We start from the raw sequence: 24,842 nt of genomic DNA, 5'->3' as shown, positions 1-24,842 counted from the left end.
GACCTCTCCCCTTTTGGAAACCGTGTTGTGGCTGAACCAGTCCTTGGGGTTCTTACAATCTATAACAGGAAACCGGGGGAAAATCCCAAGATTTATTACTTGTGGGTTCTGGAGGGTACAAGGCATGCCTGGGGCCATACAGTGAAGTTGGGAGAGAGGCATGAGTAAGCAGACCGGGGTTCGGCTTCTACTGGGGTGAAGGGTGGGGGCCTAGGGTTTTGTGAGTTCAGACTTGATTGGTGAATTTAAGACACAGGACAGGAATTAAAGGGAAAAACAAGAAGCCAAATAGTTACCGAGGTTAAACAGATTTCTCTAAAATAAAGGAAACTTTTGCAGGATGGGGACAGGGAGCAGCTTGGTTCTTTACTCACTTGTGCTGGCAGTGTGTTCATTTGAAATAGCTATGTTGGGGTTGCCTGGGTGGCACTGTCAGTTGTATGTCTGACTCTTGATTTTTGGCTCAGGTCATGGTCTCATGGTTCATGGGTCGAGCCCCACAGCAGGCTCCAACTCGTGCTGATGGCACAGAACCTGCTTGGGATTCTCTCTCTCTCTGCCCCCACCTCCACCCCCTTCCGTATGTGCCCATGCATGCATGAGTGCGCGCTCTCTCTCTCTCTCTCCCCCTCTCAAATAAAACAAACTTAAAAAAAAAATGAAACAGCTGTCTTTCAAGTGGATGCCTCAGCAATGAAAAGCTGAAGTCAGGTACTGGTGTTGTAACAAAAAACGAACCAATCGTCAGGTGCTTATGCTACATTTATCTTGTTACTGGTTTTCATTTAACTTTGTTGTGGTCAGGGAACACACTGTATGCTTTCAATCCTTTTAAATGCTCTAAGAGTTGAATGGCCAGGCATATGCCTGTTTTAGTAAAAGTGCTACATGCACTTGAAAAGAATGTATATTCTGTAGCTGTTGGTAAAGTGTTCCATCAAAGTCAATTAGATCAAAGTGGTTAAGTGTTATTCATATTTTCTAGGTCTTTATTGAATTTTTGTTGAGTTCTGTCAGTTGCTGAGAGGTGTTAAAATCTTCAACTGTGCTTATGGGGCGCCTGGGTGGCGCAGTCGGTTAAGCGTCCGACTTCAGCCAGGTCACGATCTCGCGCTCCGTGAGTTCGAGCCCCGCGTCAGGCTCTGGGCTGATGGCTCAGAGCCTGGAGCCTGTTTCTGAATCTGTGTCTCCCTCTCACTCTGCCCCTCCCCCGTTCATGCTCTGTCTCTGTCCCAAAAATAAATAAACGTTGAAAAAAAAAAATCTTCAACTGTGCTTGTGATTTGTCTTTTCTTCCTTTAAATGTCAATATTTGCTTTGCCCATTCTTTTTTTTAAGTTTACTTATTTTGAGAGAGTGAACACATGTGAGCAGGGAAGGGGCAGAGAGAGAGAGCAAGGATCCCAAGCAGAACCCCTGCTGTCACAGGGCTTGAACCCACAAACCTCAAGATCATGACCTGAGCTCAAATCAAGAGTCCGAGGCTTAAGTGACTGAGCCACCCAGGTGCCCTGCTTTCTCCATTTTGAAGCGCCATTATTAGGCACATACATGTTTGTCTTCCTAAATCAACCCTTTATCATTATTACCCTTTATCTCTAGCAATACTGTCTTAAAGTCTACTTGATCTGATATTAACAGTTCTACCCCAACCTTATGTTTAGTGGTTATATGTAATATTTTTCCCATCCTCTTTCCATCCTTGTCGTTATCGTAAAAACATGACTCTTAATGAGCATGTAGCTTGGTCTTATTTTTATTATCCATTAGACAATATCTTTTATTAAAATGGTTGAACTTTGGGTCTACCATTTTACTTTTCGTTTTCTGTTTTCCCTTCAGGCTTTCTCTTCTTTCTTCCTTCTTGCCTTCTTTGGGTTAAAAATACTTTTGGCTTTCTGTTTTATCTATTGGCATCTTAGATATACCTCTTCTCATGATTTTTTTTTTTTTGGTGGTTCTAGATTAAAATATGTAAACTTAACTTTTCATATTATTCGTAGAGTTAGTATTGTACCACTTCATGTACTTTGAGCAGATTCCTTACCTCTCTGAACTTGCTTCTTCATTTTAAATAATAATGAACTTGTCTCATGGGTTAACTATTAAATGAGCTAATGCATATAAAGCAAATAGCATGTTGCCAAGAGCAGAATAAGCAAGCACTACTACTCAGCATCATCACTAATAGAAGTACTGTTATTACTACTGGTCTGGTGGCAGCTGTTGTTGCTAGTATTTTTTATTAGCACTTGACCTCCTGAGGCCACAGGGGAGCCATATTGAGCATTCTCAGCAGCTTAACCTGTTTGAGGTCAAATTTTTCCACCTGCTATCGATCACCTATTCCTCCAGATGGCCTGTTTATCAATGAGTCTGTCGCAGCAGGGTACCCGTCAACTGCCCCTTCCTCGCCTAGGCCTGGCTATCCTTTGCCCACTCTTGAAGCTGTTCCTGCACCTAGTTCAGCCAAACCAGCTGAGCACAGCTAGTCCTTACCCCACCCCTAGGCTGATCCTTATCACAAACAAAACCCGAGTTGCTTTTCAACATTACACCATCTGTTGTCCTGAGCAAAGTGATCTGAGGCCAGTCCCACAGGCCTCCCACTACCTTCAAACACATACTTCCCAGCGTGAGAGGACCTCCTACATCTTGGTCTCTCCCCCCCCTTTTTTAAAACATTTTTTAAAATGTTTATTTTTGAAAGAAGAGTGACAGCAAGAGGGAGACACAGAATCTGAAGCAGGCTCCAGGCTCTGAGCTGTCAGCACAGAGCCTGACATGGGGCTTGAGCCCACGGACTTTGAGATCATGACCTGAGCTAAGTTGGATGCTTAACCGACTGAGCCACCCAGGTGTCTGTCTTTACTATTTTTGTGTGTGTGTGAACGGTTTCATTGTGTGAACAATGAATGCCAAATACAGGTTTTCACGGAGAACACAGCCTCACACACAGCATACAGCTATGAAAGCTAGAGCTGGAGAACAGCACAGAGCTGTTTGTTATGGAGGAAGAGAACCTGCCTTGTGTTATGGTGTTAACTAATGTTAATTACTTAGCTGCATGATGACTTAGTGTATTGTTTTAGTATAAATGAGGGTTAACTTAGGGACCGAGGGATACATGAGCAATTTTCCATTGGACTTAATGGTAATTATATTCTTGATATAGAATTCTATTCTCCAGGTCCATAAATTAATAAAAATACACACAGATATACATACATGTAAGGTTTTTAGACCTTTATTTTAAAAACATGGTGTACACACAACCTCCCCCACCCCCCAGTCTGATGTGGAGGCATCTGCTCCTACACATTCTTTTCCATGGAACACCAGCCAGCCATGGCATATTTTGCTGCAGTTTATTCAATCATTCTCTTACTGATGGTTGTTCACATTTTCTTTTGTCCTTATCAAAAAATACAATATACGTTGATAAACATATAATCTTAAGTACTGGCACTTTATTTTTTCTTAGGGATAGATCCCCAGGAGTGACTCCTGGATTAAAGAGTATGTATATATTTTTTAAATGTTTATGTAGAGAGCGAGCACAAGCAGGGAAGGGGCTGAGAGACAGGGAGAGAGAATCCCAAGCAGGCTCCATGCTGTCAGGGTGGAGCCCAACGCGGGGCTCGAATTCACGAACCGTGAGATCATGACCTGAGCAGAAACCTAGAGTCGATGCTTAACCAACTGAGCCACCCAGGTGCCCTGAAGGCTACGTATATTCCTAATGTTCAGAGACAGAGTAGCAACTTACATTTCTAACAGCAGTGTGTGAGATGAATCTTCTTCCCTGCTTCCTTGCCAGTAGTAGACAAGATGACAATTTGACAAAGACAAACTTACTGGACTATAGATGTTCTGTGAATCTGTTCAGAAAGTCACTCACATTCATGGGTGGTCACAGCACATCAATGATACTCAGAAACAAGGAAAAAGGCCAGTTCCCAGTGACAATTCTAGTGTGTGATTCATGACTGACAGGGAGAGGAACTTGGGAATTTGAAGTCAATAGTAAGATACTTTACCTCTGAGTTAGGCAAGAAGTTTTTTTAGGTTGTTAAACACGTATGGAGAGATCACTGAAAAGTCTAACTTATAAAGTGTGTGTGAACCTTTAAAAGAAAGGCTTAACTTTTACTCAGGTTCCAAAGGGAAATGCTTTTGGCTGATGACAGTGAAACCCAGGGAGTGAAAATGCCTCCTTTACACAGGATGTGGCAAAAATGCATTTTTAAAGTGGGTTGTGCATGTGGACATTTGAAAAAGCACTAAGACATTTATTAACTTTTTTCTCTGAAGTCTCTGAAATGTAACATTTGTGAACCACATACACATCCTACTTTTTGTAAGACAATCCATAAAATATTAAGAGAAACAGGAGAACACAAATAAAAGCACAAGGAGTTTATGGGTTACACAGTATGTTAAAAGACAGGCATCTGTATGTAAACACCCCACTGCAAAGGAACTGCGCACGAGGGACGTGGGCACTCTCTCCAGCTGTGGTGCCTACACTGAGTGACAGCCCACAGTGGTCTTTCACTCCCTAAATCCCCTCTTAATTATCTCTCACTTATATATTGATGTGAATAATGCTTTTAGCAACCTCCGAAGCAAGTTAAACCTTCAACACTGTCTTCTGTTTATTGAAGAGGCAGCTGAATAACGACGGTCCGACCAACTTCCCTATGCCAGCAAGTAGCAGGAGAAAACATACGCTACACGCTATTAAAACTGTGACCTAGTTCATGTGGAATGCGTACTGGGTTGTAAAGGTACTGAAAGACACGTGGTGTTTAGTATGGAAAATCTTACTCATGTCCTAACAGAGGACAAGAATTTCCAACTCCCAGTGACTGTGTTAAATTTACATATATAGATGTAAGACAAGATTTGTGTTTTGGGGCATAATCTCATACACAGCCACTCAACTCCCGGGGTATGGTCTGCAGATCCTTTATGCTGCTGCCCAGAATAATTCAAGATTTTAAAAAGCTCACTGTAACAGGACTAAGCATGTCTATTTACAACTGGATGTACGCTTTAGCTGGGCAGCGTATCTAACCTTGGGTATAAGGCTGTTCTTAGGGGATCTTGTTTTTACATGTGTTTTGATTTGATGGATTGTATCCCCCCCGCCCCGCGTTTCCGCGTTCCTTCAGTACCTTTGTGCGGTCTGCCCCCCGCTGGAAGGGTTCGGATTTTTCCACAGAACAAGCTAGCTGCAGTCTCAGGGCTTTTCCCCCATGTGAACCCTCTGATGGACACTGAGTCGGGACTTCCTGCTGAAGGCCTTCCCACATTCAGAACACTCGTATGGTTTCTCTCCTGTATGGATTCGCAAATGTAATCTCAGGGTTGACCTCTGGCTGAATGTCTTGCCACATTCGGTACATTCATAGGGTTTCTCTCCCGTGTGAGTTCTCATGTGTATGATCAGTTGTGAGTTCTGGATAAAGGATTTTCCACATTCGCTGCACTCATAGCGTTTCTCCCCCGTGTGAATTTTCTGATGTATAATGAGGTTGGACTTTTTGAAGAAGGTTTTTGCACATTCGTTACACTCATAGGGTCGTTCTCCTGTATGAATTCTCTGGTGGGTAGTAAGTTCAAACTTCTGGGCAAATGTCTTGCCACAGTCACTGCACTCATAGGGCTTCTTCTCCATATGTGCTCTCTGGTGAACGATGAGGTTTGACTGGTGGGTGAAAGCTTTTCCGCATTCAATACATTCAAAGGGTTTCTCCCCCGTATGAATTCTTTGATGTTTAATGAGGTTTGCCTTATGGGAGAAGGTTTTCTTACACACGTTACATTCATAAGGTTTTTCTCCAGTGTGTATTCTCTTGTGACTAATGAGGAGTGACTTAAAGGAGAAAGCCTTGTCACAGTAATTACAAATAAAAGGTTGTACCAAATTTCGTATTTTCTGATGTTTAAAAATGGCTTCTTTAAAGACTTTCCCACTTTTATTATAGTCAGAGTATTCCAACCCATGATGGGTTTTCTCTTGCTTCAGATAGAGGAGTGCTTTTCCAAATCCATTACACTCATCAGCTCTCTTTCTTATATAGCTTCTATTACCATTAAGTAAGTCTGAATTAGACTTCAAGGTTTTTTCGTATAAGTCGTATTTATAGGGTACTTGCCTTAAGGAAACAAAATCTGTGCTCAGATTAAATGTTTTTTCAAAGAGATTACCTCTTTCCTCAATTGGGGTTTGGTTCTTAAAAATGATAAATGGTCTCGCCTGCTCATCTGGGTTGCTGGGGTCCCGCTCCATCTGGTCGTCAGCTTTCCACACCTCTAGGAAAGAGCACACGAGACACGCTGTCAGCCCCTTCCTGCCATGTTAGAGAATGTGAAGTCTCCACCAGTGTTCCATCGTAGGGCTGTCTCTGTGTGTGGGATCCGGGCTTCCAGGATTAAAAAGTCTCCATTGCAAATTTTGCCTAGTTCTTAAGCTTGGAAAGACCAAAAAAGCCTGTGGCAAAAAAAGAATGGAAGCTGACAATGGACTCGAGTAGCACTGCCAGATTACAGAACGACCTTAAAAGGTAAAGTGAAATAAAAACAAAGGGCAGCAGACAGGGCACAAATGACGTAGGCAAGCTGACAAGTCGAGGGAGGCAGGAGGTTCAGCGTGTCCTCAGGGACACGGAACAGTCAGCACAGACCAAGAGAACAAGTGGACGAAGATGCGAAGGGAACAGCAAGCAGCCTGGGCAGATCTGAGTTTAGCAACTGCCACTTAGGCTCTGAATTGCTGTGGTCAGACGGGCACTTCCTCTCCACACTCCTAGTCTCTCTCCCCGTTTTTTCTCCTCTGCTCTTGCAAGCCACACACCTTGCTAACAGCAATGCTGCTCACAGGTCTGCAGACATAATCCTCCTGCCAAGATCCAAATCTCTCATGTACAACTTTTGCAAATGGATGACAAGATCCAGAACCCATAGTCTGAAGGAAATGGAAAATAAATCCAAGGGTTCAAGATCCTTGTGACAGAATCATGTGTTTTACTTTTTTCCATTGAAACACCTTATTTTTTTCCTTCTAATGTGTTCAATTTCTTCTCTAAACAGGTCTTGGCGCTGCTGTTATCGGAAGGAATCTTAAGGATCAGACTGACCCAGCCTTGACATTCCTGACTCTGGTGATCTTGCTGGCATTTGTGTCTAGGACAATGCATCACTCTTAGACTAAGGAAGAATCTATTACACCAGTTCCATCACCTAAAATATCAAAGTCACCATTCTGGCAAACTGGGAATACGAATGAAAGAGCAGCTAATCACAAAGGTTTAAGACAGGTTAGGTAAATGTCAAGGGTCAAGTGTGAGAGAAAAATATAAAAGTTCAACAAAAAATGTTAAGCAGAGACAGACTGATAGTTGGAGGTAGGATTTTGATATCTGAGGAATCTTCTGGTATTGGCCATCTTTAAAGGTTTAAGGATCTGAAAAATTGATTCTTAAAAAATATTTGAAAATAGTTCAACCCATTCATAATCCCTAGGATACTGCGTGGATTGGCTTCTGATGCTCCTTCTCTCTTTTGACATCTTCCCCAGAAAGTTCTGACCTGACCATTCTTACTATGCTATCTACACCTCTTGTTGTTGTTCCAACTTGAAAATCACATCTGACTCGATAATATCAGAGAACTTCATAACGGAACACAGCTCCTATCTGCTTAGACTTCAGAAATCCCCCAAATAAAGAAGGTAGAACTTCAGCGTCTCCACTGTCTCTCGGCTTTAACACCTGAAGCTGCAGCCCACAACCACATGGTAGTAATTCAGAAGCTCAGAATTTTTGGTAACTGAGCAAGGACATAAATGCTAGGCCAACACGGAGCTGCACTAAAAGCTGTGCTTACCCACTGAGAGTAAATTGCTGTAATTCTCCAGCATCACGTCCATGTAAAGGATCCGCTGTGAGGGGTCCAGTTGCTCCCATTCCTCCTGAGTGAAGTCCACAGTCACATCGGTGAATGAAACCGATCCCTGAAATGGCATATTACTCAGATGGCTATTCATTCTGAAATGATGGGCATTTGGCAATGTAGGAAGGATATGTGAAAACTTATTCTTACCTTGTAAAATTTACACAGGACGCCAACTGACATCTTCACTGTTTTCTCATGTTTCCAAAAAATATGTTTATAAATAAAACATTTATGCAGATCCCCTAGATCTCTGGCACTTGCCATATACAACAGGTATCTAAGATTAATAAAATACTGTTTCTCCTCTGAAAATATGTAGAGGAAGATAAATAGGTAAACAAATACACAGTATTTAATGTTATCTGTACAAAGATGATACTCAGATACTATGTTGGGGGGTATCAAGTTTAAAGAGTTAATTAAACCTTTATTTAAAAAATTTTTTTTAACATTTATTGATTTTTGAGACAGAGAAAGACAGAGCATGAATAGGGGAGGGGCAGAGAGAGAGGGAGACACAGAATCTGAAACAGGCTCCAGGCTCTGAGCTGTCAGCACAGAGCCCGACGCGGAGCTCAAACCCACGGACTGTGAGATCATGACCTGAGCCGAAGTTGGACGCTTAACCTACTGAGTCACCCAGGGGCCCCTAAATCTTTAAATATTTAAAGGCAGCAGACGAACTTCCAATTACAAGGCAAAATGTCAGACGTAAGTAGAGATCTCTCTACCATATCCAAGCCATACCAATGGTGCAAAAGCAAAAATAAACAAATGGAACTATATCAAACCAAAAAGCACCTGCACAGAATGGAAACCACCAACAGAATGAAAAGGCACCCAACTAAATGGATAAAATATTTGCAAATCATCTGATAAAACAATCCAATTAATAAATGGGCAGAATATCTGAACAGACATTTTTCCTAAGAAGACCTACATATGGCCAATGGATTCAAGAGAAGATGCTCAGCACATCACTAGAGAAATGCCAATCAAAATCACAATGAGATAATACCTCACATCTGTTACAATGGCTGTTATCAACAAGAGATCACAAATGTTGGTGAGGATATGGAGGGAACGCTGGTACACTGCTGGTGGAAAGGGAAACGGATACAGCCACTTAGGAACACACTATGAAGGTTCCTCAAAAGATAGAACTATCACATGATCCAACAATTTCACTTCTGGGTATTTATCCACAGAAAATAAAAATACTAACTTGAAAAGATATATGCACACCCACATTCACTACAGCATTATTTACAATAGCCAAGATAGGGAAACTTAAGCGTCCGATAATAGACAAACAGATAAAGAATATGTGGCATATATACACAACGGAGTATTTCTTAGCCATAAAAGAGAAAATCTGGCCACTTGTGACAACATGAATGGATTTTGAGGACATCATGCTAAGTGCAGTAGACAGATACTGTATCATCTCACCTCTATGTGGAATCTAAAATAAAACACAAAAACCAAAACAACCAAGTTCATGCATACAAAGAACAGATTGGTTGTCAGGGTGGGGAATGAGCTAAATGGGGCAAAGGGGATCAAAAGGTATAAACATCCAGTTTTAAAATAAATACAACATAGGGATGTAATGTACAGTGTAGTAATCACAATTAACAATACCGTATTGCATATTTGAAAGCTGCTAAGAGAACAGATCTTAAAAGTTCTCATTACAGTAAAAAAAAAAAATTATATATGGTGATGGATGTTTACCAGACTTATTCTGATCATTTAGCAATATATAGAAATATCGAATAACGTGGTACACATGAAACTAATAATGCTATATGTCATTCTATGTCCATAAAAAAAATCAGGGGTGCCTGGGTGGCTCAGCCGGCTAAGCGTCTGACTTCGGCTCAGGTCATGATCTCACAGTTTGTGGTTCAAGCCCCAAGTCAGGCTCTGTGCCGACAGCTCGGAGCCTGGAACCTGCTTCTGATTCTGTGTCTTCCTCTCTCTCTCTGCCCCTCCCCGACTCATGCTCTCTCTCTGCCTCTCAAAAATAAAAATGTTAAAAAAAAATTAAAAATCAATAAAAAAGAATGTTCACAGTTAAATTTTACATAGGACCCCAGAGCCAGAAAAACAAATGCTCATCGATAGATGGATTTCTTACGGTATACTAAAATAATCGAGTCTTATAAAGCAATAAAAATGAACTAGTTCCGGCTACACAGTGAGGATTTCACAAGAGCTTCAAGAGTCCTGGCTATTTTCTATTTCTTGGCCTGAAAGACGACTACATGGATTTATTTGTCTATATGCACTGGGCCAGACGATAGATGCAATAAGAACTTTTGTATGGCTGCCAGACCAACGGGGATAAACCTGTGGCACATTACTTGGACTCAAGTTATGATAATTTAGAAATGACTCTACCATCAAATATGAAAATTTTCTGTATTTCTTCTCCTTATTTTCCATACTCCATACAAACAAAAAACTCAAAAACTTGTTGATGAAACACAGTTCTGATACCATAGCATTAAAAGGGATGTCAAGCATGACCAACTTCAAAAACTTTTGCCAAAACAGTATATAGTTTCCATCTGGAAGGAATGTGGTATTCTGGCTAGAAAGCCTATGGTCATGAATAGAGGTAGAGCTAGCGTATTTGACATCTAAACAGACCATTTTTTAATACCCCTTCCTCAACTCTTCAAACTATTAGATCCTCCTTGACTTACGATGGTTACATCCTGATTAACCCATTGTAATATGAAAATATAAGTCAAAAATGTATTTTTTTTAATGTTTACCTTGATTAGACGTGGTTATTCATTACCTCCTGAAAGCTGATAAACTAACCACTAGCCCAGCATTCAACACCAAATTTCTTTTCCATCCCTCTTTCCCATGGCTTTCCTAAGCAAAGGTCTTCCCAGTAAGGTCACATCTTACATCACTCTTAGATGTGATCCTGCCTTATTGTGAGTTCCTGCTCAGTTTTAAACCCTGGAGTATTTTGTTTGTCTCTCTTGCGGCAATCATTTTGCTTTCTTTTGTTAAAAGTGTCTTATTCCTTCCACTCTCCCCTCTAGATGTTAGATTTTTTAGGACTTTCCAAAACAACTCTCCTCAGACCACAGAAGAGCATTAACCCCAAGAAGAACAAATACAATCACATTATGTACATCATCACAAAACTGTTAAAAATCCCAAAAGAAAAAGGAGGCACTGCCTAATGGGGCACATAAAACTGCTAGCTGATTTTTCAACAGAAACAATGTAAGCCACTAAACAACAGAGTATCTTCAAAGTACTGAAAATGCTAGAATATGAGTTGGCAAACTTTCTACAACGGGCCAAGTAGTAAATATTTTAGATTCCGCAGGCCACGTGTAGTCTCAACTACAACCAATCAAGTCTGCCACTGCACCGTGAAAGCAGGCACAGGAAACACGCAAACAAATAGGCATGGCTATGTTCCAAAAAAGCCTGATTCCCGGACAATGAAATGTGAAATTCATAGAATTCTCACATCGTGAAATACTATTCTTTTGATTTTTTTCATAGCCATTAAAAAAATGTAAAAACCACTCTTAGCTGTGAGCCATATAAAAGGAAGGCAGAATGCCATCTGGCTCATGGACATAGTTTAGCAGCCTGATCTAAAATGACAACTACTGCATAGTAAATGTCACATAAGTGCTAGCTTTTTTTACTGCTATAAAACGATGTGAACCACAAAGAAGACAAACCTAGCAAGAATCAGTTGGACGTAAGAAGCATCAGGGAGCAAATAAGTCAGCAAAATAAGTTATTAAAAAACGTATATATGGGATGTGGGAAGGAGGTATTAAATAATTAGCTGAAACTAATTTTTGGATGCCAGAAACCTGGGAGTTGTGACACAGAGAATGTATTGTGTTTGGAAGGAAAATATAAATCGTGATTAGCTTTTTAAGTTTTGTTTAAAATATAAGCTAAAAAAGAGTAAGTTAAACCTTTAAAAGAAATATAAAAATATATTTTGACACACCAGTAGAGGAAGAAAAATGCTCAAAGTGACAAAGAGAAGAAAACCAGTAATAAGATAAAATAGAATAAACATTTAATAAAAGGTCAAGACAAGTCTTTAAAAAAAAAAGACTTCGGACAAGTCTTCAAAAAAAAAAAAAAAAGACGCAAACTTAAATAACAAAGCCTTAAAATAAAAGGTACAGAAAAGCTAGCACAGGAACATTAATAATTCATTAAAAAAATTAGTGAAAACAGAATTCCAAGAATATGTATAAATCATGACCCCAAATTCTGTCAATTCTATTTAATGTGTAAAAAATATGAAAAGAAGTGGACAGACCTGCACAAAACTTACATTATTGGCCACGTCTAAAGTGAGGAAACAATCTTTAATGGTCAACAGGATTTTAGCATTGAATAAGGTGACTTAATGCCAGGAGTGGGAGCCTGCTAAGGGAGGTCAGAACCATGATGGTGAGACAGCATAAGAGACAGAATTCATGTGTGAATTGTGTAACATAACAACCTTCAATACACATACTGTATGGAAGCAAATAAGCCAAGATGTTCAGTCTTGACTTGGATACTGTAATAGGTTGACAATTATTAGGCTGGACCATACTGAAATTGCTGACAGGCAACTGTTGTACATACAAACATTGCTATTTCATTAGGCTCAGCCTAATCCATTTTCATTTGTATTTCTCTGCATTTTCACACTTCACAAAATCAAACCAAAAAAAGGTGAGAAGAACTATCTTAGGAACTGTCATGCAAACAGGAATTAAAACACAAATCGTCAGAAAAAAATGAAAACAGTGGATACAAAGAGCAAATTCTACAAGTTTCAGGAGACAACTAAAAGGTCACGTTCTGATAGGTAGAAAGGCCTTTGTACTTCATGACTACAACACTAAAAAGCGATCACTTCGAAATTCTGAGAGAGGAAAACAACAACAAAAGCTGGACAAATACATATAACAACTTGCAGGTATTAGCAACCACTGCACGGCTACAATTATTGAAAGAACAGTGAACATGACGGGAGGCCCACATTACCAATGATGATAAAAATGCTGAAAGAAAAGAATATATCAATCTTGAATTCTATATACAGCATAAATGTCCCTAAAGGTAATTTTTAACAGTACCACAGAGAAATAGAACTGAAGCAGCAAGTGGCACCGTTGCTACATTGAAAAAATAAAAATTAGCATTTGGGTCTGCAAAGCAACTGAGATTTGGGGGCAAAGTAATGAAGGTAAAGAAGGCATAGAGAAGGGGGTCTAAAATTCTGCATAAAAATTCACCTCAGATCTTTGGGTGGTTCCTAATACGTGCAAGTAGGAGGGAAAGCCTCTAGGAGAATTAGTAGAGGGCAACAATTTTGTTCTGCCAGACAGTTAAATTATTGGCAAAACAAAACGTAACATTCTTCAGAGCGGAAGTGTGTGTCATACACGTCTACCATACAAACAAAAATTACTAGACATGTGAAAAACCAAAATAGCACAATAAAACAATAAACAAGAGATCAACAGTCAAAAGCATATGTAGAGATAATCCGTAGGTTAGAGTTAGTACACAAGACTTCAGATTAACTGTAAAGTAATATGTTAAAGAATACAGACAGGGGTGCCTGGCTGGCTCAGTCAGTAGAGTGTAACTCTTGATCTTGGGGTTGTGAGTTTATGTAAGAGGAAAAAGAAATACAGAGAAAAAGATGGATAATGTAGATGAAATATGGGAATATTTCAACAAAGAACTGGAATCTACAAAAGGGAAGTATATGGACATTACAGAACTGCAAAAATCGTTTTCAACTAAAATTTAAAACACACTGTATAGACTTAATAGCAGATTAGATTCAGCAGAAGAAGTGTGCACTCGAAGGCAGGCCAATAAGAAAATATCCAAACTAAAGCAGAGAGAAAAAAATGGGGGAAAAGTCAAAACATAAGAAATGTGAAGTATGGCCCAAAAGTCTAATATACTATTGCTTAAAATGCTAAAAACAAAAATATATAATGTGTAGTCTCACAAGTGGAGGAAAAAAATGGGACAGAAGCAATATTTGAGATATAATAGCTAAGAATTTTCCCCAATATGGTAAATAGCATCAACCACAAATCTAAGAAACTTAATAAAGCCCAAGCAGAATAAATGTAAAGACAATTATACCTAAACACATCACACTCGAACTGGTGAGCGCCAGAAAACAGAGTATCTTGCAAGTGGCCAAAAGAAAGATTCCTTTCCTTCAGGGAAAAACAATAAAAGTGAAGATTCATTTCTTAACAGAAACCACAGAAGTGAGATAAAAACAGAACGTCATCTTTAACATACTTACGGAAAAAAGAAGCCCTAGAATTTTTCAAAACAAAGGTCAAAAGGCGTATAGAGACAAATAAAAGCTGCAAGAATTCACCGCAATATACTGTATACTGTTCTTGGACCATATTGAGGTGGTATAACATTAATTCAAGGTGACTAGTATATAAGCTATAATCCCTACAGAAGCCACTTAAAAAATACACCACCTCATCATAAAAAGGGAGATGTGGCTATATTTATATTGCCAGAGATAAAGAGGAGTATTCCAAAATGACAGAAGGGTAAGTCCGTCAGGAAGAGAGAACAATCATAAATGTGCATGTGCTCAACACAGCTTCAAATTACATTAAGCAAAAACTGACAGAACCAGAGCAACGGATGGACAAATCCACATTGATACTATCCATCAAGCAAGTATCACAATGGAATGAAGATATTTTCAGAAACGTAAAGCCTAAAAAAATGTTCTCCCATACCCTTTCTTAAGAAGATACTAAAAAATGTACACCAATAAAACAACAGTGACCCCAAAAAAGACAAAGACGTGGGAAGAGGCAAACAAAAGATCGATACCAGAGCTGAAGGAAATCCCCAGGAGTCTGAAAGAGACTGCAGGGTGGCAGGGATGTCTATTGATACCAAACCGCTTGTCGTACATGGGAACAGTGCAACTCAAAAGCAGGCATTTTGAGGCCTGTCATACACAAAAAGCCTACTGCCACTGTACCACCTTTTTAACCTGAGGGCAGAATGCCTGGGTGAGCCTGGCCCAGTTTCTTACTTGCACTCAGTCTGACTTGTTTTCAACGTGTGCTGGTGACATCTCCTACTTCTACCTTCCACACCAGGCTACCCTGCATCAGACGACACTCCACCTTACACAAGTGTCCTGCTTTGATGGACTCCTGACAGTTGGCAGTTACCACTAGGCTAAGAAGCAGCGAATACAGGCAACCCCCTGGTTTAATTCTATTTCTACCAGACATTCAATACCTGATTCACGCTTTGACCCTGCCAGATAGCCCAACCATGTGAGCCCTATGTTTTCCTATGTTTCTCATGACCTTGCCAATGACTTCTCCAAATGGAATTTTTGGAAATTCTCAGAAAAGCTGAAGCCAGACTGACTCAGAGACTGTATTCAGCTCATCTTCTCCTAGAAACCTTTATCCAATACCAGCAAAATTGCAGGACACAACCAGACTTATGCTTATTGGATAACTTTTGACACACTGCTTCCCCAGTAAGGCTGTATCATTTTAGACTATGACCAATAATGCATGCGTGGTTTCATCTCTCTTTGGTTAATACTGGCTAATAAAACTTTAAAATATACAGCGATTAAAACAGAACAAAACAAAACCCAAGTCTTGACAAAAGGGAACATGGGTGCATATAAGGACATCTTAAATCTTAGGGTCTGGAAGCAAAAGAAAAAAGAACTCCACCAATCAGAAAGAAAATTATGCAACACAAGGCAATATAAACTCCAGTTACAGTTTCTCAAAACTAAATTTCATGTTGATGAGGCATATATGTAGATAAGTGGTAAAATCTTTAAGAAAAGCAGGGGAGGGGCACCTAGGTGGCTCAGTCAGTTAAGCATCCGACTGTTAATTTTGGCTCAGGTCACAATCTCACAGTTTGTGGGATCGAGCCCCACATCAGTCTCTGTGCTATCAGCACAGAGTCTCTCTCTCTCTGCCCCTCCCCTGCTTGCTCTCTCTCAAAATAAATAAACTTAAAAAAAAAAAAAAGAAAAGAAAGAGGGGCACCTGGGTGGCTCAGTTGGTTGAACATCTGACTTTGGCTCAGGTCATGATCTTACGGTCTGTAGGTTCGAGCCCCACATCAGGCTCTGTGACAGCTCAGAACCTGGGGCCTGCTTCTGATTCTGTGTCTCCCTCTCTCTCTGCCCCTCCCCCACTCACACTCTCTCAAAAATGAATAAAAAAACATTTTAAAAAAATTAAAAAAAAAAAGAAAAGCAGGGGAGTAATTGACAAAAATGTCAAGATAGAGGATACCTACTAGGATGATTCAATGGGAGAATGTATCATCAAGAACAGAGAATGTTCTAATTTTTTTTTTTTAATGTTTATTTAGTTTTGAGACACAGACAGACAATGTGAACAGTAGAGGGCAGAGACAGAGGGAGACACAGAATCCAAAGTAGGCTCCAGGCTCTGAGCTGTTAGTACAGAGCCTGATGCAGGGCTTGAACTCACGAACCACGAGATCATGACCTGAGCCAAAGTGAGACGCTTAACGACTGAGCCACCCAGGTGCCCCGAGAATGTTCTAGTTCTTAACTTGGGCAAGGTACATGGGTGCCCATTTTCTTATTATTCTTTAATGCACACACATTTGTTATACATATTGTTATGATGCACATAAAAGTATTACAATGCTTTATATACTCTCTGTATATGTGTTCCATTACACAATAAAATAATAAGGAAACTCTAAGTTTTTTTATGGAAAGACTTCAGATATGTTACTGAGTGATAAAAATACAAAATTGAGAGAATGAAAAGACAAGGCACAGATGGGGAGAAAATCTTTGCAAAACACACACCTGATAAAGGACTGATATCCAAAATATATATAAGAATTCTAAAAAATCAACAATATGAAAACAACCTGATTTAAAAATGGGTTAAAGACCTTACTACACACCTCATCAGTGAAAATACAGAGATGGAAAATAAACATATGAAAAGATACTCAACATCATGTCATTAAGGAACTATAAATTACAATGAAATACTGCTGCACACCTATGAGAATGGCCAGAATCAACCACACCGACAGCACCAAACGCTGGCAAGGATGTGGAGCAGCAGAACTCTCACTCACTGCCCGTGCGGGTGCCACATGGCACAGCCACCTTGAAAGACATTTTGGCAGTGTCTCACAAAACCAAACCTACTCCTACCATACGATCTAGCAGTTACGCTCCTTAGTACCTACCCAAATAAGTGATTTTATCTGCACACAAAACCCTGCACGTGAATGTTTGTAGCAGCTTTATCCATAATTGTCAAAACTCGGAAGCAGCCATTCAATAGGTGAGTGGATAAATAAATGGTGGTACATCCACACAACAAAATATTATTCAATGGTAAAAAGAGATGAGCTATCAAGCCATGAAATGATATACAAGAACCTCAAATGCATATTTCTAAGTGAAAAAAACTAATGGTTACACACTGTATGACTCCAGCTATATGACATTCTGGAAAAGGCAAACCTATGCAAACAGTTAAAATGATCACCGATTTCCAGGGGCTCAGGGAGGTGGAGGCTGGGGGGGTGGGGCGGGAAGGATGAATAGATGAGGCACGGGATTTTTAGAGCAGCAAACTATACTGTATGAAACTTTAATGGTGGGTACATGTCATTATGTATTTGTCAAAATCCACAGAACATACAACACCAAGAATAAAACCTAATGTAAGCCATAGATTTTAAAGTGTTCATATTGGCTCATGAACAGTAGCAGGTGTACCACATTAATGCAAGATGTTAATAACAGGGTAAGCTGTGTGTGTGGAAGGAATGAAGGAATACACAAAAACCCTGTACTTTTCACTCACATCTTCTGTAAACTCAAACTGCTCTAAAAAATGAAGTCTATTAATTAAAAACAAAACACATATAAACAAATCAGCATGATTAATATGCTTCCTATAATAACCTGTATTTGTACTCATGTAAATATGTACATATAAACTCTGAAAAGCTACTCAAGTGGGGAGTCTGGGTGACTCAGTTGGTTAAGCGTCTGACTTCAGCTCAGGTCATGATCTCACAGTTTGTGAGTTCGAGTCCCACATCAGGCTCCGTGCTGACAGTGCAGATCCTGCTTCGGATCCTATGTCTTCCTCTCTCTGTCTCTTCCCAGCTCGTACGCACGGGCACGCACGCACACTCTCTCTCTCTCAAAAATAAACAAACATTAAAAAAATAATAAAAAGTCTGGGGCGCCTGGGTGGCCCAGTCAGTTGAGTGTCTGACTTCGGCTCAGGTCATGATCTCACAGTTCGTGAGTTCGAGCCCTGCGTCAGGCTCTGTGCTGACAGCTCAGAGCCTGGAGCCTACTTCAGATTCTTTGTCTCCCTCTCTCTTGGCTCCTCCCCTGCTCACATGCTGTCTCTCTCTTTCTCGAAAACAAAGATTAAAAAATAATTTTAAAAAATAATAAAAAGTAAATAAAAAAGAAAGCTACTCATGAAAGTAATGACAGTAAAGCTACTCATGAAAGCTACTCATGAAAGTAATGGTATTGTGGAGGTCTGGGGGGAGAATTTAAATACACACCCAGATATTTACTGAGTTTTTTGGCATCCTGCTAATTTGACTGAAAAAATAAGATACACACAAAATCCTGCATTTGCAGTGAAGAATGCTATACAAAATAACCAGAGTCAAACTGATAAACCCATGGTTTCTGGGGATGTTGTCCAAAACACCATCTGTATGAAGGTCCATAAAATTTACTCAGACCTGATATCAGAGAACGAAGGAGATGCCACTCATAATCAATTCAAGACAATTAACTTGGTTTGCTTTTTGGCTGCTGGTATTGATCAATTATTCTTACTACATTTTCCTTAAGTTTTGCTCATCTCTGCCTTTATGTTTCATTTCCTGGGTCCTTATAAACTTCCTCAAATGCACTGAAAAAACAAAACTGGGAAAAACAATCAACTCACCTGGGATTTGTTCATTTTTTGTAGTTTTGGGGTAAAGGCTGAGAACTATGAAGGCCGAACTGAAAGAAAAAGGAAGATACTGTTATTAATGATGTGACCTGCTTTGGAACTCCTACAATGACTTATTTACAAATCCTTACACATCATTTGGGAAAACACCACCTACTGGGAGAGTCCCTTGCCCTCTTCAGAAGGGACCTAAACAATCATGGTGGCAACACTTACCTTCAATCAAACATTATGAGACACCAGAAAAGGCCAAACTAAGACAACCCACTATCAACACAAACTTCAACTGATGGTTATCAGACAGGGAATTTAAAATAACTATAATTCATATTTTAGAAGCTTTAATGGAAAAGGCGGACAACATAAATAAATGGGAAATTTCAGAAAAGATGAAAACTGCAAGAAAAAATCAAATGGAAAAGAAAGCAAGAAATTACCCAAAATGAAACATAAAACAAAGTAGAATGAAAAATTAAATAGAGAATCCAAAGACTATAGTTCAATATCAAATGGCCTAACAAACATGTCATTGGAATCCCAAAAAGACAATCAAGAATGGGACAGAAGAGGTATTTGAAGACATAATGACTGAAGATTTTTAAGAAATAATGATATCGGGGCGCCTGGGTGGCGCAGTCGGTTAAGCGTCCGACTTCAGCCAGGTCACGATCTCGCGGTCCGTGAGTTCGAGCCCCGCGTCAGGCTCTGGGCTGATGGCTCGGAGCCTGGAGCCTGTTTCCGATTCTGTGTCTCCCTCTCTCTCTGCCCCTCCCCCGTTCATGCTCTGTCTCTCTCTGTCCCAAAAATAAATAAAAAACGTTGAAAAAAAAAAATTAAAAAAAAAAAAAAGAAATAATGATATCAAACTATAGCTCTAAGAAACTCAAATAGTTTATCTAAACTGAATAAATACCAAACCAAACAAATATGTAAGACATCATATTCAAACCACTGAAAACCAAGGTTAAATAAAAAGTCTGGAAAGTAGCCAGAGGGAAAAATGACACATTATATAGAGGAACTACATAAAGAATCACAGTCAATTTCTCATCAAAAACTATACAAGCCAGAAGACAATGCAGTGACATCTTTAAAGTATGTATGTATGTATGTATTTAATTTATTTTTGAGACTGTGTCATAGCAAGAGCAGAGGAGGGACAGGGAGAGAGGAAGACAGATAATGCCAAGCAGGCTCCATGCTGTCAGTGGAGAGCCCAGTGCAGGGCTCAAACTCATGATCTGTGAGATCACGACCTGAGCCAAAATCAAGAGTTGGCCACTCAAATGACTGAGCCACCGAGGCACCCCTATTTTTTATTTATTTTTTTAAGTTTATTTCTTTATTTTGAGAGAGAGAGAGAGAGAGAACGAACAAGCAGGGAAGGGCCAGAAAGAATTCCAAGTAGCCTCTTCACTGTCAGCAGAGAGCCCAATGCAGGACTTGAGCTCACAAACTGCGACCATAACCTGAGCCGAAATCAAGAGTCAGACACTTAACCAACTGAGCCACCCGGGTGCCCCTGAAGTACTTAAAAAAAAAAAAAAAAAGTGGGGCAACTATCAACCCAGTATTCTATACCCAGCAAACATATCCTTCAAAAAATGAAAGTGAAATCAAAACTTTTTGAACAAAAACAGAGAATTCATTACCAGTAGATTTGTACTAGAAGAAATATTTAAAGTAGTTTTTCAGGTAGAAGGAATATGATACCAGACAAAAACCTGGATCTACACAAGAAATAAAGATCTATGGGAATGCTTAAAATAAAGATGACTCTAAAGAAAACCTTCTTACTTTTAATCACTCTAAAAGACAAATGATTGTCAAAAAATAGCCCGTACGTTTTGTGGGCTTATGGCATATGTAAAACTACAACATATGATGGTACAAAAGATGGGATGATGAAATTGGAGAGTATATTATTATAAAGATCTTATATTACACATAAAGCAGTAAAATATTACTTAAAGGTCCACTGTGATTAACTCCAGATTTGTATTGTAAATGCCAGGGCAACAACAAAAGAATTTTTTAAAGGGGTATAAATGATAAGCCAATAGTGGAGGAAAAAAATGAAATCATAAAAGTACCAACTAATACAAAAGTAGTTGGAAAAAGAGTTAAATACGAATGAAGACCAACCAGGACAAGTAGAAAAAAAAACTAGCAAGATGGTAGATTTTAATTGAACCATCTTTTTTTTTTTTTTTTTAATGTTTATTTACTTTTGAGAGAGACAGAATGCAAGTGGGTTAGGGGCAGAGAGAGAGGGAGACACAGATCTGAAGCAGGATCTAGGCTCCGAGCTGTCAGCACAGAGCCTGATGCTGGGCTCGAACTCATGAGCTGTGAGATCGTGACCTGAGCCGAAGTCGGCAGCTCAACCGACTGAGCCACCCAGGGGTCCCATAATTGAACCATCTTAATAACTGGTATAAATACACCAATTAAATGATAGAGGTTGTCAAACTGGATAAAAAAAAGGAAGGCCAACTGCTTTTAACTGTTTATAAGCGGGTTTGTTTGAAATATAAAAACATAGCTAGATCAAAAGTAAAGGGATGAAAAAAAAGATATGCCTTGCAAACACTAACCAAAATAGAGTGATTATATTAATATCAAAGTAAACTTCAGAATAATATTACCAGAAATAGAGTGATATTACATAATGTCACTGTGATAAACAACACCTGGTGAATGTGTCAAACGGCCAGAAGGCATAACAATCCTAAATGTATATGTACCTAACAAAAGCATTTCAAAATACAATAAGCAAAAATTGACAGAACTGAAAGAAAAAAAAAAACAGATAAATTCACAATTATAGTTGGAGACATCAATACTCTTTTCTCAGTGACAAAACAGGTAGATAGAAAACCAGTAAGGATATAGAAGAATGGAACCACGCTATCAACCACCCTGACTCATTTTGTATTTACAGAAGACTCCACCACCAGCAGCACAATAGTCATTAAATTATATGTTAAAAATTCCCAAGATAGATCATATTCTTGGCCACAAAACAAACCTTTCATTCTAAAGAAATGAAATTTGTAACAAAGTGTATTCTTTGATGAAAATAGACTTAAACTAGAAATCAATTCTAGAGATCTGTTAATTACTTCTTTCCAAATACTTGGAAATTAAACAACAAATTTCTAAATAACCAAGGGTTGAAAAAGGAAGTCACAAGTTTAAAAAACCCATAGAACTGAATAGAAATGAAAGCACAACATACCAAAATTTGAGGGATATAACTAAAGTAGTATTATGGCATTAAATTATTACCTATATTAACTGTAACTACAAACAGTTATAGCATTAAACTGTATTAGAAAAGAAAGATTTTAATCAATTACCGCAGTTTCCACCTTAAGAAAGCATAAAAAATTTAATTAATTAGTTAAACCCAAATCAAGTATAAGGAAGGAAATAATAAAGTTAAGCACAGAAATCCATAAAACTCAAAACAGGGGGGTACCTGGCTGGTTCAGCAGGTTGAGCACCTGACTTGATTTCAGCTCAGGTCATGATCTCACAATTTGTGAGTTTGAACCCTACGTGGGGCTCTGCGCTGACAGGGTGGAGCCTGTTGGGATTCTCTCTCTCCCCCGCCCCAACCATGCACTCTCATACTCTGTCTCTCAAGATAAACAAATAAACATTTAAAAAATCCCTCAAAACAGAAAAACAATGGAAAAATTCCATAAAACCAAAACCTGGTTATTTGAAAAGATCAATAATATTGATAAACCTCTAGCCATACTGACCAAAAGGGAAAAAAAAAAAGGAGGGCATTAATTACCATTATCAAAAATGATGGAGGAGACACTACTACAGATGCTACAGATATTAAAGAGTTATTCTTTAATAATAAAAATAGAGGGACACCCAGGTGGCTCAGTCGGTTAAGCCTGGTGTGGGACCTGATTGTGGCTCAGGTCATGATCTCACAGTTAGTGTGGGTTAGTGAGTTCAAGTCCTGTGTCAGCTCTGCGCTGACAGGGCGGAGCCTGTGTAGGATTTCTCTTTCTCTTTCTCTCTCTCACCCTCCCCTGCTCATGCTGTCTCTGTCTCTCTCAAAATAAATAAACTTAAAAACATTTTTTTAAATAATAGATAACCATTAGCTATGCTAATTAAGGAGACAAAAACAAAAAGGGGGAGAAATCCCAAATATACAAAATAAGAACAGTGGAAAATATCAACAAATACAAGAGAAAAAAATATGAAATGATGGAAAAATGATTTCATTTTCAACAATACACTACATAAGGATAAAGAAAAATAACCTTTTTTTTAAATGACAAACTTCTGTAAAGATGATAAAGTGCACTTAAGAGAGACAAAACAAAACAGGGCTTGAACACTCGGATGGCCTACAATATGATCCAACATCATAAAGGTGTCCATTCTCCCTAATTAAATGCAGCCATTATTCGGATCATAATAAAAGTATTGGCAGATTTTTAATGCAAATAATTCTAAAGTACCAGTGGAAATCATCAATCAACTTGCGTAATCTCAAAGTGGTAAAAGGCTTCTGAGTGCCATAAAAGAGCAGAGCAGTAAATTCAACTACAAATTAATTCAAAACGCCTGCAAGGCAAAACTATCAGGGAACAAAATCAAAAGGAAAATGAAAAAACATGTGCCACTTACACAAAATACCGGGAGGCTCGGGTACTCCACCCATCTGAGCCTCCGGTTTTTCCTTCAGTTGCAACTGAGATACTAGCGACGTCACAGGCTAGGTGTGAGGATTAGAGGAACACTTAGCCGAAAAGGCTTTCGCAAAGAGGTCGGAGGTCTCCTCTGGTACGCCGCGTGCATCAGGAAACTTGCTGGGGCTTTCATTCCTCCCTGCACCAGGTGATGCTCGGGCACTCAGCACGCGGCTTCCGGGCGCCGCCAGGTGTGTGCGGCCCCGCCCCCGGCCTCGCCCCGCGCCCGCGGGGCCTGGTCACGCGCGCACCCGCCCGGGCTTCCGGACTCGCTCCCGCGCGACAGGAGACGCTGGCGGCCGGTCGGAGGCGCTTCTCCTGACAAAGGGAGGAAGGCGAGCCCTCGCCGCCGCCCTCCCTCGCCGCCGTCCCCGCCCCCGCACGTCCGGCCAGGCGGGCCCCGCCAGCCCCGTGCGGAGGACGGCGCGGGGCGGCCCCGGACACCGCCCCGAGGGTCACCGACGTCTGCAAGTCGCTGAAGTTTGGGCTCCCACCCTGCGCGGACAGGAGCCCATCCCTCATCTCCTCCTCCGCGGCCCCCAGCCCTCGCGTAGCTGCATGGCAGCCCCCCCTCATACCTGGAGGGGCACAGCCTCCACTTGTGGCTCAGTGCCAAGCCAGGTCACGGCGCCGGTCAGCGAAGATGCGCGGAGACCGGGGCCCTGTCACCCACTCGCGGCAGGAGGTGGGGGAAGGGCAGCCACCGGCGCGCTCGCAGCACTGCACATGCGCAGATGCAAGGGCTGCTAGCCGTCCCAGGGTCCTCTGAGGGGTGGTTCATCCAACCTCGGGACTACACTTCCCATAAGTCTTTGGGGCCCCGCTGTAGGGACTCTCTGGAAAGTCTTCGTTTAGTTTAGCGGGTGGCATGAGGCTAAAATGATCCCTGGCCTGGACTGTCCATTTACCGCAGCAAGGGTTATGGATTACAACCACCTATTCCCAGATTAAAAAAAACAAACCTGACTTTGAAAGATTACGTAGGTAATCCATGATAACGTATTTAAATTAGAAAATATGTATAAAATAAAAGCAAGTATCTAATTTCTCAAAGATAACCGTATGTAACATTAAGTGCATACGTTTCTCACTTTTTAAAAAT

The 24,842-nt window shown here is 40.1% G+C and overlaps 1 protein-coding gene across 3 annotated transcripts; it reads right to left on the bottom strand.

The window, feature by feature from the left end:
- Positions 1-4,435: 4,435 nt before the first annotated feature.
- On the bottom strand, positions 4,436-24,422 carry ZFP1 (ZFP1 zinc finger protein). 3 transcript variants are annotated; one of them, XM_047078779.1, is made up of 4 exons: positions 24,319-24,422; positions 19,005-19,063; positions 7,894-8,020; positions 4,436-6,321 (listed from the first exon to the last, which is right to left on the bottom strand). In XM_047078779.1, exons 2-4 carry the CDS (start codon positions 19,017-19,019, stop codon positions 5,246-5,248), a joined length of 1,218 nt encoding a protein of 405 aa, XP_046934735.1. In that variant the 5' UTR covers positions 19,020-19,063; positions 24,319-24,422; the 3' UTR covers positions 4,436-5,245. The 3 variants fall into 3 exon arrangements, with proteins under 3 accessions (XP_046934735.1, XP_046934736.1, XP_046934734.1); XM_047078780.1 differs by lacking the exon at positions 24,319-24,422 and adding an exon at positions 23,679-23,832; XM_047078778.1 differs by lacking the exons at positions 19,005-19,063; positions 24,319-24,422 and having other exon boundaries at positions 7,894-8,337.
- Positions 24,423-24,842: the final 420 nt, after the last annotated feature.

Source organism: Lynx rufus, unplaced genomic scaffold (assembly GCF_022079265.1).
Source record: "Lynx rufus isolate CCGP_SWC_20201006 ecotype Redwood Valley unplaced genomic scaffold, mLynRuf1.p SCAF_16, whole genome shotgun sequence".
In the NCBI taxonomy this organism is placed as follows: domain Eukaryota; kingdom Metazoa; phylum Chordata; class Mammalia; order Carnivora; family Felidae; genus Lynx; species Lynx rufus.
This window is presented reverse-complemented; position numbering and strand designations above follow the sequence as displayed.

What these genes read in the sequence shown, in the direction of transcription:
- ZFP1 (XM_047078778.1), bottom strand. Translation starts at nt 8,053, where the DNA reads ATGAATAGCCATCTGAGTAATATGCCATTTCAGGGATCGGTTTCATTC. An exon ending in CAGCAATTTACTCTCAGTGG is followed by an intron (nt 6,322 to 7,893) that starts GTAAGCACAGCT and finishes GCTCTTTCCTAG; the next exon opens with AGGTGTGGAAAGCTGACGAC.